This window comes from Mesoplodon densirostris, chromosome 14 (assembly GCF_025265405.1).
Source record: "Mesoplodon densirostris isolate mMesDen1 chromosome 14, mMesDen1 primary haplotype, whole genome shotgun sequence".
Classification (NCBI taxonomy): Eukaryota; Metazoa; Chordata; class Mammalia; order Artiodactyla; family Ziphiidae; genus Mesoplodon; species Mesoplodon densirostris.
This window is the reverse complement of record NC_082674.1, coordinates 76,359,579-76,379,478: the sequence shown is the minus strand read 5'-3', so window position 1 is coordinate 76,379,478 and position 19,900 is coordinate 76,359,579. Positions and strand designations below refer to the sequence as shown.

General features: G+C 45.8%; 1 protein-coding gene across 2 annotated transcripts in view; it reads right to left on the bottom strand.

Annotated features, from left to right (window-relative positions):
• Positions 1 to 19,900, bottom strand: part of LOC132501554 (two pore channel protein 2-like) — a 43,658-nt gene that overhangs the window by 10,089 nt on the left and 13,669 nt on the right. For both annotated transcript variants that reach the window (XM_060117191.1, XM_060117192.1), the window contains 9 exons: positions 18,113 to 18,229; positions 17,663 to 17,781; positions 17,363 to 17,464; positions 15,780 to 15,906; positions 11,954 to 12,155; positions 4,526 to 4,670; positions 2,499 to 2,684; positions 923 to 987; positions 40 to 127 (listed from right to left, as the gene is read on the bottom strand). In XM_060117191.1, coding sequence (XP_059973174.1) covers positions 40 to 127; positions 923 to 987; positions 2,499 to 2,684; positions 4,526 to 4,670; positions 11,954 to 12,155; positions 15,780 to 15,906; positions 17,363 to 17,464; positions 17,663 to 17,781; positions 18,113 to 18,229 — 1,151 coding nt within the window. The remainder of the gene's footprint in view (positions 1 to 39; positions 128 to 922; positions 988 to 2,498; positions 2,685 to 4,525; positions 4,671 to 11,953; positions 12,156 to 15,779; positions 15,907 to 17,362; positions 17,465 to 17,662; positions 17,782 to 18,112; positions 18,230 to 19,900) is intronic.

The window sequence follows — 19,900 nt, the reverse complement described above, 5'->3', positions numbered from 1 at the left end:
TCTCTAGTAGGTCTGTGTCTTTATTCCCATCTTCTTTACCTCTGAATGCTGACAATGATCCGTAAGAGCCGGAGTATTCTCAAAATCAAGACAATATCCAGTATCTGCTGACTGTTGTATTTTCTCGCTGGAAAAAGAACACAACCATCTAACATTCCGGTTTCGGAGCGCCTCTGGCTTGTCCCTTTTATGCAGTGAGGTCTGAGACTCTGTGGGTCCTGGGGAACTATGCACTTCACTTCAAGAACAGGGTGATGGCTCTGAGCAGTGAGGAAGTGAGGACTGCCTTCAATCAGTAACTCCCCCAGCAAATCAGCACCGAGCTGAGCATCCCCTCTGGCCCTAAAACTAAGAAGCATGAGTGTAGGAACAGACTTCAGACCATAATCCAGAACTGACTGTGGATCCCGTTCTACAGAACACATTTCAGCAAGCTGTTCCTCCCCCCAGCATTCATTTCATAGTCATGTTAAGAAGCTGCTTTATCTCTAATAATCCCTCTGCCATCTACAGGAAGGAGTGCGCAGGGCAGTGGAGGCACATGTAGAGGAGCCAGAGGAGGGGAGAAAGGAGAGGGTGGTGGGCAGAGGCTGATGAAGAGTTCCTGCTACAGCTGGACCCTGGGTTGGGGGCCAACATGGGCAGAGGGTCAAGGATGAGCCCTGAGACCAAGGGCAGTTTGGAGAGATGACCCGGTGAGTGCTTGGAGTGGTGATACCTACAAATGAAATCTCTACCAAACAGCCAGACACAAACAAAGCTACCATCCCTCTCCAGAAAGCGGAATAGTTTTACTAATTCTCCTGTCTCCCCACTGCCTCGTCCCAAACACCCTAATGGTACACCATGGATGCTCTACAAAGTTTACTGATTGAACACACGCTCCCGGGAGGCGGGGAAGCTGAGAGCCGGTGACACTGACCTGACTGAATGGTGGTGTTGGTCACGGTGGCCACCAGGGCTGCGACGATGATCAGCGTATCAAACCTAAGATTTGGTGGAGAAGCAACGTCCGTGAGGAATCAAGGGAAAGGCCTGTCAAGCTCAGGATACAATGAATCCTGAGAAAACTCTGAATCCAATCTCTTAGGCAAAGCAATGATCCAGCCATCAGATTGATTTCCATAATTTTTAGGACAGCAGGTACAAAGCAAGAAACACTGTGTTTGATCACTTACTGGCTGCTCCAATGAACCATCCAAGGAAATTTGTAGGAATCAGCTAATTCATATCACTCTGTCTTCCAACATAACTATATACTTGCAAGAATACTTTGACACATTTTCAGAACACATAGTGTAATCTTTCTCGGTATTCATCTTACTAAATGCATTGCAACTTTATTTATTTATTTTATTATTATTTTTTTTATTTATTTATCTGGCCATGCCATGCGGCTTGGGGGATCTTAGTTCCCCTACCAGGGATTGAACCCACACACTTGACAGTGAAAGCACAGAGTCCTAACTGCTGAACTCTCGGGGAATTCCCTGCAACTTTTTAATTAAAGGGGGATTCATCATGCCGTCACTTTTCTTTCTCACAACAGTGCCACTGCCTTGGACCACACTGGCCACCTGGCCACACGCACACCTGAGTGAGTTTCTTGGCACTGGGAGCAGTGACCACAGAGATCCAACCCTGCTGAGCTGTGCACTGCCTGTGATGGCTGACATGCAGTGGTACTCAAGACGGTTTGCAGCATGTGGGTGATGGTTTAAGACTGGGAGGTACAGAGCCTGGAGCAGAGAAGGTCACAGGAGAAACATCCAGTCCGGGAAAGAGCTTGCTAAGGGTCCTCATCATCCAGCCATGCAGGCCAAGTTCTCTGATAACAAGAGTAGGAAGTGGGTCGGGCAACCATGGAAGGAATTGTCTCATTGGGTGCGACATTCTAAGATCCTTTCCAAATCCAAGATGTGACTCTAATTTTAGCCAGTCATTCAAACTGACATCCTAAATAACAGCTTTGACAACCAGATGTTCCCCTGCCCTCAAGACTTCATTATAAGAAGACTTGGGCTTCCCTGGTGGCGCAGTGGTTAAGAATCCGCCTGCCAATGCAGGGGACACGGATTCGAGCCCTGGTCCGGGAAGATCCCACATGCCGCAGAGCAACTGAGCCTGTGCACCACAACTACTGAGCCTGCACTCTAGAGCTCACGAGCCACAACTACTGAGCCCATGTGCCACAACTACTGAAGCCTGCGTGTCTAGAGCCCATGCTCTGCAACAAGGGAAGCCACTGCAATGAGAAGCCCACACACCGCAACAAAGAGTAGTCCCCATTTGCCACAGCTAGAGAAAGCCCGCACGCAGCAATGAAGACCCAACACAGCCATAAATAAATAAATAAATAAATAAATTTATATATAAAAAAAAGAAGCCTCAAAACTAGGCAGATGGAGCTTGAAACACTCCACAACTTTATCCCCCCAAGTGTGACAGAAAGCCCCTCTCTTCACCCACGGCCCCCTCCCCAAAACACACAGACTCACCAGTTCCAGAACTGCTTCCTTCCAAAATAGGCTCTGGGTTCGTAGGTGTACAATTTCAGGAGAATTTCAATGATATAGAGAGAAAGGAAAAGCCATTCTGCATAGGAAATTAAGGGGTTTTTCTCATCCAAAGCAATGAATATGGCATTTATTAGAATGATGACATCATAAACCCAGACAAAAATCCTGCCAGGAGGGAAAAAACAAAAGATTCTGTTATCATACATTTCAGTAAAAAAAAAAAAAAAAAAAAAAAAGCAGGTTCAGAGCCCTACAGGAACTACTGTGTTTCCTGTCAGTGTGATGAATGTGAGATACTCACCACCCGCCATCCCGCCAACACACACACACACATACTCACTCATCATGGAAGGAAAGGTTCCACCATGGTCAGGGCTCTGAAATTCACCTGCCTCTCACTGACACTGGTACACTGGTATAGCCTTTCCCACCAAGGAGAAAATGAAGACAGAGTGAGGGGGAAGAACAGAGGCCTAGTTTTCCCAGGTTCGCCTTTTGGGCACAGTACCTGGGTCAGATGAAAGGCTGGGAAGGATCAGGGGGCAAGGAGAAGGTTTAGGGCTTAGCCCAGGACCATTCCACCTTGACTACTTGACCCTGGAAAATTAACATCCTAACTCAGAGAGCTTCTGAAAAACTCTTTACTCCTATTGCACACAAGTCTTCCAGGGGACTGACGTGCCCCACTTTCTCACGAAGTCTGGGGTGAAAAGGGGTGAAAAAAATATAACAGTTGGGGTCTGACTCAACTTTTCAATTACAGAGCAGGCTGCCCCTCACAGGCATCTGTGCTCTGTGCTCCAGAGAATCCTGGGTGAACCCTGGGTGTGGCCATGGGAAGCAAGGGAGCGGGGGCTCCTACCCTATTGTCCTGGGGAAGCTGCAGACTCTAGGTCCCAGCCCTGGATGCCACATGTGGATACACAAACATCCACTGTGTGAAACATATCAATAGTTCAATATGGAGATGAATGGAAAGGAGCCTCTACATAAAGGGCCTTCGTAAATATAAAATATGGGAGCTAAAAGGGATATTTACCTACATCATAGGCTGGGCTACTTTCAAGGACTTCTGTACCACTTACTTTTTTTTTAATTTTTTAATTTAATTTTATTTATTTTTTTATTCAGCAGGTTCTTATTAGTCATCCATTTTATACACATCAGTGTATACACATCAATCCCAGTCTCCCAAGTGAACCATTCACTTTTATGAAACATTAAATTCAAAGAAGGCAAGAGGGGAGCCTCTGCTGATAGGGGTGTTCCAGGCCACACATAGTAAAAATAAACTCTCCAACCGGGATAAAGGACTCTTCCAGAGTCCATCTACTTGGGAATAAAAGAATTAACTGGCAGGCTTCCCTGGTGGCGCAGTGGTTAGGAGTCCGCCTGCTGATGCAGGGGACACGGGTTCGTGCCCCGGTCCGGGAGGATCCCGCATGCCGCGGAGCGGCTGGGCTCGTGGGCCATGGCCGCTGAGCCTGCGCGTCCGGGGCCTGTGCTCCGCAATGGGAGAGGCCACAACAGTGAGAGGCCCGCATACCGCAAAAAAAAAAAAAAAAAAAAGAATTAACTGGCATTCTTAACGGTCATTCCAGTAGCTCTAACTCATGTCTACTTACCAGATACTTTACAAAATGCCATACTTGACATCAACTTCCTAATGACTCTGATGGGTCAGGAACTTCCTGAAATCAGAGAGTGGCCAGCTTCCCTGGCTCAGAAAGCACAGCCAGTCTGTGGCCCTTGAGCATTAAAAAAAAAAGAAAAAAAAAAAAAAAAAAAAAAAAAACCACCGAAGAAGGAAGCATAATCTAGAAACCTGTCCTCTGGCTAAGGTTAAACATAGCAGAACCGTTTCCATGCCTTCCCAAGAAACCAGAAGCAGTGAGCAGGGGAATGATGTATAGCTTCAGTGATGAAACACGTTCGGTCCAGGCAGCATTAACAGATTCCTCTATTTTCAAAGCAATTTGGGAGAAAACCGGCCCCGTCTCACTTGCCTGTGACGAACCATCTTCTGAACCAAGAGGCTTGGGGATGACTGGTATACTCGAGGCAACCAGGCTTCCAGGGGGTGTCTCTTGATGTTGATGGTGACCACCTGGATGTTGAGGAGGTCAGCCAAGCGCAGAAAGTTCATTTTGTCTGCAATGAAAAAAGGACCCCCAAATACATGGCTGCTGGGATACTAAGGTTCAACGGGTGAAACAAGGCCAGCACAGACTCTCGGATCTGCGTTTCACAGGTGAAGATATGAAGCCTCAAAGGATGAAGGCCCAAGGCCAAGGGGCCAGTGAGTGGCACAGCCTTCTGCTTGTCCTCACTCAGACCCTGAACCAGTCCAAGGCAGCCAACCCAAGCATGGGACTTTGCTAGTTCACAGACAACCCTGCCTCACTCCCTGCCTTCCACCCCACTCAGCCATCACTGCTTTCAGTGTCTGCCTGACCTACCTTTCCAGGCTCAACCCAACCTCCCCTTCCTTCTCACAAAGCCTCCAAGGTAGGCATAATCTATACCCTTCCCCTTGAACCCGTATGTTCTTCTCTGCCTACCCTCCCTCTCTGCCCCTTCTCAGGGACTCACTCAAAACAACAGCCTCCATAAAAAGTTGGCCCATCACCCCAGGCCAAAGTACAGTGGGCACTTTCTTGACCAGCCTGGACCCACCCAACTGCGGAGGTGATGCTCTTGACCTGCTGAATGCCCGGAGCCAGCAGGCTCTTCTCCAACACCCCATGCGCCTCTCCCTCACCAGGATGCTGACCACAAGTCCACTGGGCTGGTTCTCAAATCTGTTTATGCGTGAACCTCCTGTTACATACAACTTAAAGAAATATCAATCACATCAATGGATGAAATCAGATTGTACATAGAGTGTTGCTGCTCCTTTGAAAACCAAGTTGAATGCTTTGCAAACTTTAAAAAAAATTGTGTAATAAATTGCAGGTACAGATCAGGTATAGCTGAGACAGCTGTTAAAGACTGGGGTGGAGTTTTTTGAGCATTTTTTTTTTTTGAAGGCAGAGTTGTTGGGTTATTTATTTATTTATTTATTTATTTTTGGCTGCCTTGGGTCTTCGCTGCTGCGCGGGCTTTCTCTAGTTGCACAGAGCGGGGGCTACGCTTCGTTGTGGTGCGCGGGCTTATTGTGGTGGCTTCTCTTGTCACGGAGCACAGGCTCTTGGCACATGGGCTTCAGTAGTTATGGCTCGTGGGCTCAGTAGTTGTGGCACGCGGGCTCAGTAGTTGTGGCTCACGGGCTTAATTGCTCCACGGCATGTGGGATCTTCCCGGACCAGGGATCGAACCCGTGTCCCCTGCATTGGCAGGCAGATTATTAACCACTGTGCCACCAGGGAAGTCCCAGGGTGGAGTTTTTAAATCCTAGAATGCTTCTCATTTAGAGGCCTGGAAATGAGTAGGTCTCCATTTCGAGTTTTCAGAAGTAAACAACGAATCATGGTTCTACAGGTGCCACCATAGTGGTTTATGCAAGAAGGATGATGGGGAACTGCCATCAACAGACACCCAGGCAAAGAGAAAGCCTCAGCCTTGTCAGAAGTGTGCCCTCATCTGAGTGAGGAGCCTGAATCAGACAAAACCCTGAGTGACATTAAACATTCACATTGTTATTTTCCTGAAGAGTCAGATGGTCCTAAGAACATGAAAGAACATGAGTCCATCAAGTTGGGTGAAAAACACTCTTATATGTCTTAGGATATCTTAGTTCCTGGGTCTTTAGAGTTAGAAGCAAAATGCACAGACATGTCTTAATAGCCAAGACGTGTAGCACCCGCTGAGGGGGAAGGGCAGACTTAGAGAATTAGATGATGTGATAACTTGGATCCAGGACCTGGGCTACATGAGCTCCACCATCAGAAGGTAGGGAGACACTGACGTGACAACCACAAATAGGGTTTGGGGGGACCTACTGACAAGAATCCAGCCAAAACATCAGCCATCAAGTAACCTCAACCAACGGAGAATCCATCACTATCACAGGGCTCACATCTTTTAATCCAGAAGATTCTATAGAACAAGAAAGGACAAAGAGAATCAAAAGCATGGTAATTTTGTGTCAAGAAGGAATTTGTACCCATCTGGTACTTTATGTTGGAGATCAGGGCTCAGCAAACTTTTAATGTAAAGGGCCAGAGAGTTAGGTTTTGTGGACAATATGGTCTCCATTTCAACTATTCAGTTCTGCCATGATAGCATGAAAGCAGCCATAAACAATACACAAATGAATAAGCATGGCTGTGTTCCAGTAAAACTTTAGAGAAACAGGCAGTGGCCATATTTAGCCTGTGGACCATTGTGTACCAAGCCTTGTTGTAGACATATTATTCTCCATATTCTTTGTTAATAATTCTATGCAGCCCTTTTCTTTCCACATCTGTAAGTTTCATGTTTCTCACTTTAACACTAGATTTAAGTCTAACACTTTTGGCACTAATAGAATCCCAGTGCTTAGCCTTGGAAACCACATCTGCCCATAACTGCCGATCAAGGGGGAAAGCGAGCATGTTCACAGAGCTAGCTATCTCCCAAACTGAGGGGGGACCATCGTGAAGCATGAAATTCTGTTTGGCTTTCTGTTATTAAAACTGTCTTTGACACAGACCTACTAGAGCATGGACTTGAGGATATGGGGAGGGGGAAGGGTAAGCTGTGACAAAGTGAAAGAGCGGCATGGACATATATACACTACCAAACGTAAGGTAGATAGCTAGTGGGAAGCAGCCGCATAGCACAGGGAGATCAGCTCGGTTCTTTGTGACCGCCTGGAGGGGTGGGATAGGGAGGGTGGGAGGGAGATGCAAAAGGGAGGGGATATGGGAACATATGTATATGTATAACTGATTAAATTTGTAAAATAAAATAAAAAAAAATCTAAAACAAAAAACAAAAAAACTGTCTTTGAAAGTGTTGGTTAAACAAAGGAGTCTTTGGACACCCAGACATCAGAAATAACCGCTATCTCCTATAAAAGATAACCTGCGATCCCTAAAAGCCAACAAATCTGATTGGCTGTCTTCCCTAGAGATGTGTTTGCCCTGGTAACGGTATTTAAATTGACATTGCTGTTTTGTAAAAGATAAAATACTGGGGAAGTCTGCTAAGCCATGAGTTCATGGGCGCCTTCTTGCCACATCCATGGAGCTCTAATAAAATCTATGACTCGGATGGATTCCTTTTTTCAAACTAGATGAGTCCTGGGCTCATTTAATTTACAAATAGGATCACAACCCAGGCGGCAAAACTGGGCAGGGCTTAGGGCAGGGGACCCAGACCTGAGGACTCCAGTCACGAGCCAGCCAACTGGCAGCCAAGGTCATGGGTGTGTCTCAAGGGCATCTGCTGACCTCTTTTGCCCCCTCTCACCTGCTCAGAAGGTCAAGAGCTACTTTGGCTGAATGTCCCCAGGGCATTAGAAAGTAAGGGTACTGCACAGGTGAGGTTTGTCACTGTTGTCCTGCTGTGGCTTTGCAGCCTCAGACCAGGTGGAGTCGCATTGTGTGAAGGGGAAAGGGCAACAGCTGAACCAGAACCATGGCGGTTCTGTGCATTCGGCGTAAATGTTCAAGTCTGAGATTTTGATAAGCTAATAATATAAATATGACTTTCGAAGATGAGTAGTATTGGGGCGTGGGGGACAGTAAACCATAGAAGAAAGCTCTAGAGAATGCAACAGTCTAAGGACAGAACCCCTAAAACAGGAGTTATGGGCTGGCCTGTGTTCCCTGAAATTTCATATGTTGAAGGCTTAACTCCCAGCACCTCTAAGTGTGCCTGTATTTCGGAGATGGAGCCTCTGAAGAGGTAATTAAACTAAAAGGAGGTCATTAGGTGAGCCCTAATCCCGTATGACTGGTGCCCTCATAAGAGGAGATTTGCATACAGACACGCAAGGAAGGAAGATGGTGTGAAGACACAGAAGACAATCATTTAGGAGCCAAAGACACAGGCCTGCCAGACAACACCTTGATCCTTCACTTCCTGCCTCCAGAATTGTGAGAAAATAGATTTCTGTTGTCTAAGCCCCCCAGTGTGTGAGACTTTGTTATGGCAGCCCAAGCAAACTGATACAAGCAACGATTTCTCAATGAATTGTTTTAAAGTGAACACTATGTATTCCTTAAATTCTGAATGGAGACTTAAAGGTCCTCCCAGAGTTAAGAAATCAAGGAAAAATTCTTTATGCTTTAAATGTGCTATCCCCTAAAAAAAAAAAAATAGATAAACCAAACAAACATAACAAACAAAAAGACTCACTAGGGTGGAGGAAAAAAGGAATTTCAAGCTTAATGATCACCTTTTTTCTTTTAACAAAGTCTCTGACAAACTCTCGGCTTGCACAAACGTATTAAAATGCTAAAGAAACTAGGTCTTAAAATGATTTTCTCCTTGACACAGGTGCCTTCCAGATAAAAACTTGAACTAACAAATCAGTTTATAAAGTCTGGCCCCCACGAGTATAAAATATGTAAAACAACAAAATATTAATTTAAACAGTATTTCTATATTCTCATTTCTTAAGAAAATCAGATGGGAACCAGGGAATTCTAATTCATTTAATATTCTTAGTGTCTCTACTTAATTAAAAAAAATTTTTTTAAGATATGCAAATTAACAATAGACCAGCAATTAGAAGTTGTAAAAAGGCCATTGGGGGAAAAAACAAGCTTTCTCTTTTTTTTTTGGTAAAAAGGACACATTTTAAAGATCTGGTTACACACTTAAAATCACTTTTGACCAAAAATTAAAATGTTCTAAAATTACTTTATAAATCAAATTAAAATAATTTAAAATTTGAATTCAAATGTATTTAATGCTCCCAGGAAAGGAAAACTAAAATTGTTTTGTGATTTAGGGTTTAAAATGTGGCTTTGCATCTTTTTCCTGATTTTATCCAATGTAAACACAAAGTGCAAATATGGAGTTTTAGTTCATGCAAACTTTGTTTTCTAAAGAGGCTAAAATGGTTGGAACTTCTAACATTCCTCCCCCTTATCTTATGGGTCAATTGGTATCATGATCTCAGCTAACATTTAGGTGTCTTTTAAACCTAAACATAGGCCAGAACCAAGCGGCATGATTCAAACTCTGATGTGATTTAAAAACTCGAATCTTTATCAACTGGCTTGTGTAAATCACATGACATTGTAAACCACAAGGTCCTATAGGGTAACTCGCTTAAACTATATGGATACAGTGTCCAGAGTTTCACGCTTCTCTGACAAATCCTTGGTGTCAACAGGGAATCAACTACCCATGATTTCTTAAACATATTTTCTAAAATTACTAATTGAGTTCGGGGCATTGGCCTAAGGCATATTGAGATAAATAGTCAATAACTTGCATTTACCTAAAGACATAAGGAAATTACCAAAGAAGTTTCCAAAGAAATTAAGATGCTATGTCCCCATGTGTTAATATGTTTGTTCTTCATGACACCCAAGTGTCAATAGTTAGACTGACCTTATAAACAAAGAAACATTGTTCATCTGAGTGTGTCCTGGGGACCATGTGTATCTTTTCTGGATAAGCAGGAGATACCCAAGTGAGAAGGCCTCACCAAGCCCGACAAAGACTCCTAAAGGCCCCTGCTCCTGGGTTTGCAACAGCTCATCTTGTAAAAGCAACCCAGGAATTCACGCTACAGGAGGAATCGCAGAGACAGTTTATAAAGCCCTAAAGCTTCATCAACATCTTCAGAGTCTCAATTCTCTAGAAGCAGCAGAGGTATTAAATGATCAAAAGAGAATTCTCAAAAACAGAGGGGCTGAGGTCTAGGAATCCTGGACTGACATGGGCCACCGTCCCACCCCAGTCCTTGGAGTGGGAGATTCAAGGGGACCCAGGCCCCGACCTCTCCTCCAAGTCCTAGAGCAGCGCTCCTCCCTGGAGGAGGAGCGTGGTCCCTGGGCCACGGCTGGTCCTGTCCTCATGTTCCCCCATTCACCCCCATGAGATCAGCTCTGAAAATTTAGAAAATTATAGAACAACTGACAGGATCATTTCATGTCTGTTGACTCTAATAATGAAAAATTGGGACTTGGGTTTTACATGTTTTTTATTTCATTTTTGTAGTTATTCATTTTTGTTGTATTTTACCCAAGTATACAGCTGCCTGACAGGCTAGCAATTTAAAAGCTTCACTGCACTTCCCAAAGAGCTTGGGAAGCACGGTGCTCAAGGGTTGCCCAGCCGCCCTTCCCCCACCATTAGCAGAACCCTAACCCTGACATGAGGATCGCACAGTGCATCACCGCCAATCCCTAACGGGGGCACCAAAGCCATCTCTTCAGGGTCTGAGAAGCCTGGCTCCTGAGCCACTGAGCTGGGTGGCTGAAGGGACGTGCCCAGGGCTCAATGGAAGGTGCCTGTCAAACCCTGCTGACCTTCCATCTTGGATCCAAAACCCTCATTGGAAGATGTTGGCATGACCCATTTAACAGTGTCTTGCCACACAGTTCTCTTCTCCCTGGACACTCATGTAAGTTCCAGAGAATCACTGTCATTTCCTTCTTCTCACACAGGCACCGAGTCCTAAAAAGCCCATGGCTCTGCTAGACTAGTTTGAGTGTCCTTGCCTCACATAAATTTACATTCTATCAGACCTCCCACTCCATTTGGGTGTGTTTCCATCTAGACTTTTCTTGAAACTAGAGAAATGTGTGTGCCCCACAGTGTGGGGTGTATTTTAGTCATCTCACATCTTTCCCCACTGTTACCTCATCTTCACAGTCATTTTTAATGTCACCAAAATTTCCCATTAAGTGACCCTCAGAAGTTGGGGCAGCTTAGAGTAATGATAAAAAGCAGGGGACTTGGAGTCAGATGGCCTGTACCACGCTGCAGCTGTGTGGCTCTAGGCAACTGACCAAATCTCTTTGAGTCTCAGTTTCCATACTGACAAATGAGGATAACAAGACCTCCACCTCGGTGAGTCTGGGGAAGATCACATACACACAACAATCATGACAGTGCCTCATGTGTAGTAAGCATGCTACCAATATTAAACATTATTGATAATAACCATCAACCACTAATACATGAATATTTAGGTGACTTTCAACTTTTCAAACGCTAAACGCAACTTAGACGTTTATTTATACAGCCCTTTTCCATATTTTAGATGAGCTCCCTAAAGCAGAATCCTGGGAGGGGAATGACCGTGTTACAAGGTGAAGGGCTTCTGGAAGGCTCATCACATGCTGACAGCACACACCACGACACCCCTGTCAGGACACAGCGTCAGGAACCTAATTCCACTGTGACACTGCCAGCGGGGAATGCCAATATACATGCTCAGTTGCAAACTTAAGAAAATGAACAAACATCCCATCACTTCTAGGAGCCCCCCCACCCCACTTTGTGATGCACGGGGAAGAGGAACTTCAGCGGCCGAGGCTTCTTACCCACATAACCCCTCTGTCCCTCGTCGGAGATCCTCAAAAGGAGCTCCAGGTGGGAACTGCTGATGTCTGGCGCCACGATCTTGGCCAGCTGCCTCCACTGGGCCTCCTTCACCACAAACTCTGTGCCCACCTTGACTTTCAGAATGTTGAAAGCCTCTATCATTTTGTGACGCTTCAGGTATGCCAGTGTGCGAATCTCATTCTTGAAAAAACAGAAGTGTGTTTTTTTAAGGGGAAGATTCAAGAAAGTCTTGATTTTCCACCTTAAACATTTCAAGGCAATGGAAGAGTTCATCTGAGTGTGTCCTGGGGACCATGTGCATTTTTCTGGATGAGCAGGAAAGACCTCACCATGCTTGACAAAAACTCCTAAAAGCCCCCCCTCCTGGGTTTACAACAGCCTATCTTGTAAGAGCAACTCAGGAATTCACGCCACAGGAGGAACTGCAAAGAGAAGTCACCATGGTCCTGCTCATTCGCAAGGTACCAAATCCCTCCCCGGCTCCGGGGATGGGTAGCTAACCCCCACCTGCAGAAACAGAGCTCAGCTTACCAAGTGCAAATGAGGGAACCCAGGAGGGATAACCTGTGTGGTGAGAAACAGCACCAGGAGGCAGACAGGTCCAAGCTCCGCGTCGCCCAGGAGGAAGGGAGATTCCAGAAAGGAAGGAAATCAGGTTTGCTGCTGAGAGAGAGGGAGACGCGGGAGAGGGAGAAGACAGATCTACCATTAAGTCAATCAAGAAAGAGAGGCGGGGCTTCCCTGGTGGCACAGTGGTTGAGAGTCCGCCTGCCAATGCAGGGGACACGGGTTCGTGCCCCGGTCCGGGAAGATCCCACATGCCGCGGAGCGGCTGGGCCCGTGAGCCATGGCCGCTGAGCCTGTGCGTCCGGAGCCTGTGCTCCGCAGCGGGAGGGGCCACAAGAGTGACAGGCCCGCGTACCGCAAAAAAAAAAAAAGAAAGAAAAAGAAAGAGAGGCGGAGGGGGAAGAAAGGCAGGGAAGTGAAACCAGGCTAGAAATGGTCAGAAGGAAGAGGGCCAGGGCAGGAGGGTCAGCGAGGGTTTGCCAGGAGCTGCCATCCGGCTTGACTGTGCACAGGGAATCTTCCAGACAAGGAGAAGCCCCCTCATGTTACAATCGGCCACGTCGATGCCCACCCCTACTGCTCCCTTTAAGCTGATTACATGGCTAGACCTTAAGTTCTTTTTTTTTAATTGAAGTAGAGTTGACTTACAACGTTGTGCTAGTTTCAGGTGTACAGCAAAGTGATCCAGTTTTACATATATATATATATATATATATATATATATATATATATATTCTTTTCCATTATAGTTTATTACAAGATATTTAATAAAGTCCTCTGTGCCATACAGTAGGACCTTGTTGTTTATCTATTTTATATATAGTAGTTTGTATCTGCTAATCCCAAACTCCTAATTGATCCCTGTCCCCCTTTCCCCTTCAGTAATCATAAGTTTGTTTTCTCTGTCTGAGAGTCTGTTTCTGTTTTGTAAATAAGTTCATTTGTATCACATTTTAGATTCCACATAGAAGTGATATCATATGATATTTGTCTTTCTCTGTCTGACTTACTTCACTTAGTATGATCATCTCTAGGTCCATCCACGTTGCTAAAATGGCATTATTTCATTCTCTTTTATGGCCAAGTAATATTCCCTTGTACATATGCACCACATCGTCTTTACCCACTCATCTGTTGATGGACATTTAGGTGGCTTCCATGTCTTGGCTATTGTGAGTAGTGCTGCTATGATCATGGGGTACATGTGTCCTTTTGAATTAGAGTTTTCTCTGGGTATAAGCCCAGGAGAGGGATTGTCGGGTCGTATGGTAACTCTATTTTTAGTTTTTTAAGGAACCTTCATACTGTCTTCCATAGTGGCTGCACCAGCTTACATTCCCACCAGCAGTGCAGGACGGTTCCCTTTTCTCCACACACTCCAGTATTTGTTATTTATAGACCTTACATTCTTAATGGTACAGCTGTGTCTTCATTGCCTTTGACTCCTCAGAACTTTGGTGTTGGGCACAAAAAAACACGTTTAAGATACGCTTGCTGACTGATCCACGTGGCAGAAGATTACTTTTCGGGAAGTGTTAACTAAAAGACACACTTCTTGGGGGAGGGGGAGCCACAATTCTGTCCAGAGCACCAGACCCTCTGGGGATGCCTCTTTCTGCTCAGAAGGAGGAAGTCAGAGGAGGAGGGTCCCTGGGAGGCCTGGCCTTGGGGTCGGGAGCAGCTGAGGTGCCCACAATGCACAGACTTCTCAGAGCCTAGACAGGCCAGACACCTTCAAAGGGAGGTTGGCCGAATCTCAGGCTCAGCCCACCCCCCGCTTCTCCTTAGCTGCGAACATTTAAGTTCTCCCCGACTTTCTACTTGCCCCCTGGTGGGAACATCCCTAAGCAAAGAAAAAGGATCTAACTCAAAAGGTTATGTCTTCCCTTAAAGAAAATGACCCTTGGATGAAATGTTTCTCTGTGCAATTAGTTTTACAATCCTAGAAAACAGCCAATGAGAGGCGTGCTCAGGTGGGTGACGGTGGGGCCCGCAGGTGAGATGACCCAGGTATCCTGGCAGATTCCAGAAATAAAACACGCTGTGCCCCAAGCACTCAGAAGCCTCTGCCTATGCAACATCTCCAGGAATTCTCCAGACATCAATCAAACACGAGTCACCAGGGCAGAAACTATTGGCTTTAAGGTATTTTTGCTTCTGTTACAGGTGGGGAAAGGAGCTTGGAGAATATCCCCAACCCCAATGATATACAAAACATTTCCAGGAGCCATGAACTATTAGATGCATTAAGACTGAGGAGGAATGGATAAAGAAGATGTAGTCCATATATACAATGGAATGTTACTCGGCCATAAAAAAGAACTAAATAATGCCATTTGCAGCAACATGGATGGACCTAGAGATTTTCCTACTGAGTGAATTAAGTCAGAAAGAGCAGGACAAATATTGTATGATATCACTTACATGTGGAATGTTAACAAATGGTACAAATGAACTTATTTATAAAACAGAAATAAAGTTACAGATGCAGAAAATAATCTTAAGGTTACTGGGGGGAAGGAGGGAGGGATAAACTGGGAGATTGGGATTGACATATACACACTACTATATATAAAATAGATAACTTGGGCTTCCCTGGTGGCTCAGTGGTTGGGAGTCCGCCTGCCGATGCAGGGGACATGGGTTCGTGCCCCGGTCTGGGAAGATCCCACATGCCGTGGAGTGGCTGGGCCTGTGAGCCATGGCCGCTGAGCCTGCGCGTCCGGAGCCTGTGCTCCGCAATGGGAGAGGCCACAGCAGTGAGAGGCCCGCGTACCACAAAAAAAAAAAAAAAAAAAAAAAATAGATAACTAATAAGGACCTACTGTATAGCACAGGGAACTCTACTCAATACTCTGTAATGACCTATACAGGAAAAGAATCTAAAAAAGAGCGGATATATGTATATGTATAACTGATTCCCTTTGCTGTACAGCAGAAAGTAACACACACAAAGTTGTAAATCAACTCCAGTAAAAATTTAAAAAAAAAAAAAAAAAGCGAGGAGCAAAGCCAGGACCTCCTCCTGCACGTGAGGCTGGGACACGCCGTCAGACCCATTGCAGACTGGCAAAGAACCGCCTGGCCCAGCAGAGGACAGCAAGGCACCACACGAACCTTCAGATTCACCAAAGCAAAAGGTAAATGGACACATTCAAATATTTAGCAAACGCATTTGCCAGTCTCCCTGCTACTGCACCCAGCCAGGCACTCTGACCCCCGGATCACACATGTTACCTTTAAGTGCTTTCTATAATTGTTGTAGACCACGGCCAGAAAGACGGACATGAAGATGTAGGTGTTGATGATGATGTAGGTTATAAAGTACAGAGAATACCACCAGTTGAACTCATAGGCAGGCATCCTAGAAGGAAATAATTATCTTGCATGATTTCCCGTGCCCTGGGCCCACAGTGCATAGAAGGCTGACCGCAGGTGACATTCCACATGGACAATCCATGTGCTCGAGGCACAGGTAAAGATTCTCTCACTCTAACTCTCCCCCAAACTGTGCTATGGGGCCTCAAAGCCATAACTACCGTCAGCACTAAAGAGCTCGCTCCAGACTGCCTTCTGAAATTCTTATTGCCTTAGAGAGGTGCCCACTTTCAAAGCAGGCAGGACCCTGGAGATCCCTCCCATCCCTTCCTTCACAATGAGAAAATCAAAGCCCAGAAGGAGAGCCACTTGCCCAGAATTACAAAAATAATCTGAACTATGGCTTGGAGTTATACTCAAGGCTCTTCAGGGACACCAGACTGCCTTGCTGGGGAGCAGATAATTTTCTGTCCACACTGGGACAATGAGAATGAAAGGCGTACGATTAATAATGGTGCCGGGACAAAAGGCATAAATCGGGATGCATGTTCACGCCACCTTTAATGGAAACTCGATTTTGTGCAGGAGGGGATGTTGAGGGGGGCAGCCTAAGGTTTGAGGGGAAGATCCAAGAAAACACAAGGAGGGCCAGGAACTTCACCTTGCTCACTTTTTGCCAGAGCCAGGCCCAAGAATGAGCAGGAACCCAGAACAAGTTGACATGATGATCCTACACACAAGTAGACAACAGAAAGCCCGCCCCTCTCCCGCAGTGCAGTATGGGAGGAGATGGGGTTGACATTTGCAGTTAGAATTCTATCTACACTCTAGAACCCCAAGAGCTACCTGCTCAGGGTAGCACTGGTAAATAATCTTACCTCCATGAACAAGGCAAGTCCATAATATACAGGACATTAGGGGGGAAAAAAACCATAATGTTTTTCTCCTAAATAATGTCCACATGCATGGAGACTTTTCTTTCCTGTTTCATTTAGCCAGAAAACCACCTCAATGCTTAGGAGAACAAGCCATGATTCCTTTACAAAAATGGCTTAGGCGTTTCAACTCAAGACTCAAAGAAGATTCCAGAATAGAAAGTGGGCTCAAATATTTCAGTTGTATCTCCAGAGATGTTTCCTGTTGCTTTCTTTTTTTAAACATTCATCTAAATTTAGTTTTCAATAGAGTGGGTAGGCTAGCGTTAGTGCCAACACTTTGCACTCTTCAAAAAGTTTACAAGGGACTTCCCTGGCGGTCCAGTGGTTAAGACTCCATGCTTCCACTGCAGGGGGCATGGGTTCAATCCCTGGTCAGGGAACTAAGATCCTGCATGCTGCACAGTGTGGCCAAAAAAAAAAAAGAAAAAAAAATAGTATACAAACATTTTACAATGAATATGAATAAATAGAAAATCACTTTTTTTTTTCTTACAGCTGCTTTTAAGAAAGTGAATTCTGTTACGGTAACAGATGTCCATGAACGTGAATTGGGGACTCACGTACATGACATCAGGGCTGTTTGCGGTGGTGACCAGCACGTAGAGCTCAAATGCTATGTCCAGGATGTTGGTGAAATAGGGCAATCCTTCCACTGTTTTGAGACCCCTAAAAAGGAAAAAAGAGTGAAAAAATCCCACAGACATAAATGAAGCTGCAGTTTCCAACACACTTTTCCTCTTTCGAGAACCCTCCTGGAGTGCCTGAACGAGGAAGATAGCATCTAGTGACCGATTCTGCCACGAACGGGCTGAACTCAAACGTGGGAGAATTCTCAGGCAGAAACTTCCAGAGCAGCCTGCTCACCTATCCCCGAAAAGCTTCAAGGCCATGAGGGAGAATATCAACATGCTGAAGATGAACAACAGGAAGACGTAGAGAATATCAGGCAGAGTGTTCCGGATGCTTCGAAAAGCCCTTCTGATCTGTGAAGACAACATTTCATTTCATTTACGGGCAATCAGCTAATTTTCTGCAAAAACAAAAACCACACCCCCCTTAGCAGATGCAAACTGGTATATTGAGAATGGATAAACCACAAGGTCCTACTGTAGAGCACAGGGAACTATATTCAATATCCTGGGATAAACCACAATGGAAAAGAATATGAAAAAGAATGTATATATATATATATATATATATCTGAGTCGCTTTGCTGTACAGCAGGAATTAACACAACATTGTAAATCAACTACACTTCAGTAAAAAATAAGTTTAAAAAAACACGCCCTTTTGTATCCTAAATCATATCCTTACCTGACGACTTTCAGGGAAATTAATTAGGAAGACTGGCCTCAAGGCCCTTGACCATCGAACTCCGTGGATGTTAACAGCCTCCAGGGACCCATAGGTAATCAGATCAATCAAGGTCAGCTGTGAGAGACACGGGACAGAGGTGTTGGTACTGCCAGAGGACAGAGGAAGTGACCATGTGGACGCACGTTCACTGGCCCAGAAGGAGGGTCACAATACGTCACGGAAAAAGGCACGTTTCATAAACAGCATAATCTGGTTTCATAATAGAACGTTAATAGCAGCTGTCGTTTGAGACTTTACTATGTGCCATGTCCTCTAATAAGCTTTCCATAGATTATTCCGTTTATCTCACCACACCCCTAAAGTGGGCACCATTCCTGAATAGAAATGCTTGAGGCACAGTGAGGGAGATCATGTGGCCCCGGTCACACAGCCAATACGGGGCGCGGACCTGGGACTGGAACCCAGGTAGTCTGGCGTCAGAGCCCCAGCAGTTACCCACACATGGTTACCTACATGCACCCACACTATATTGTACTTGGCTTTAACTTCTCTTCAATTCTGCATGAGATAGGTTTTCTAGCCTAGCAATGGGGTAGAAATATCTAGACTACAGAAAATTTTTATCATTCCTTATTCAGGTCCGTTTGTGATCCCGAGGACAGGCAAAAGAAGAAGGACCCAGTGCAGTTTAGAAAAATATAAGTTAAAAAAGAATAATCTACCGTCATCAAAAGTGTTATAGCTCAGTCCCTTTGGTGGCAAGGCATAGAGAATCGAGAGAGAGCCAGCGCAGGGGAGAGAAAGGACAGAGACACAGAAAGACGCTGCTGCTGGCTGCTGCACTGCGCACCCACTGCAGGGAACCCGGGTGACTGTCCAGGGCAGCATAGATGGACAGGTCACCAAGGGTTATGGTATCTGAGGAGGCTTCCCGGACAAGGCAGTCCCTGACGTAATCTTAAAGCAAAGAAAAAACGTTAAAGGGATAAAACTCAGAGAAGTCAAGAGCCATGGCAGGCAGACAGGAAAGGGACTCTCAGGAAGCAGAGGGTCCTGGGGGTGGGGGCAGAGGAGAGCAGGAAGTGACCAGACCCCAGACCGAGGGCAGGTGGCCTTGAGCGCCAGGCTAAAAAGCTAAGTCTTATTCCCAGGGCCTGGGGAATCCAGAAAGTCTTTCAAATAAGGGTGATGGAGGCAAAGGAGTGAGACCCACCCCTGGTAGCAGATGCAGGACAGATCTGGACGGGGCAACCGTGTCTCCTCATCCAGTTCACTCCATACACCTTGACGGAGCGCCTCTTACGTGCAGGGTGTTGTACTAGCTCCAGAGAGAGAGCAAAGAGCTATAGCTAGAGAGTGCCTGCCCTCGAGGGGCGCATCCTCCAGCAGGAAGGAGCAACACTGATGTTATGTATGCTCTTTGGCAGGTGGTGGGACCTGCTCTGGAGAAAACCTAGGTGAGGCAAGGGGCTGAGGACGTAGCGGGAGGGGCAACCGAGCAGCACTGGTGGGGAGGGAGACATGGGGGTGGGGAGGGACACAGAGCTTCAGCCACGACGAGGACTTTGGCTTTCTTCTGATGGGATGTGGGAAGCCGCTGAACGATCTGAAGCAGGGAGCACGCTGCCCGGACTTAGGGAAGAGTGCGTGTGAGCCCATCATATTCTAGGCTGCATGCTGGGCGTCTTAGGAGATGAGAAGGGACCTCCGACCCTGTCCTAGGAGGGGGCCATGTAGCAAAAAGGGCCACAAAAGAGGTACCCGCTCTCCCAGAAGAAGAGCAGG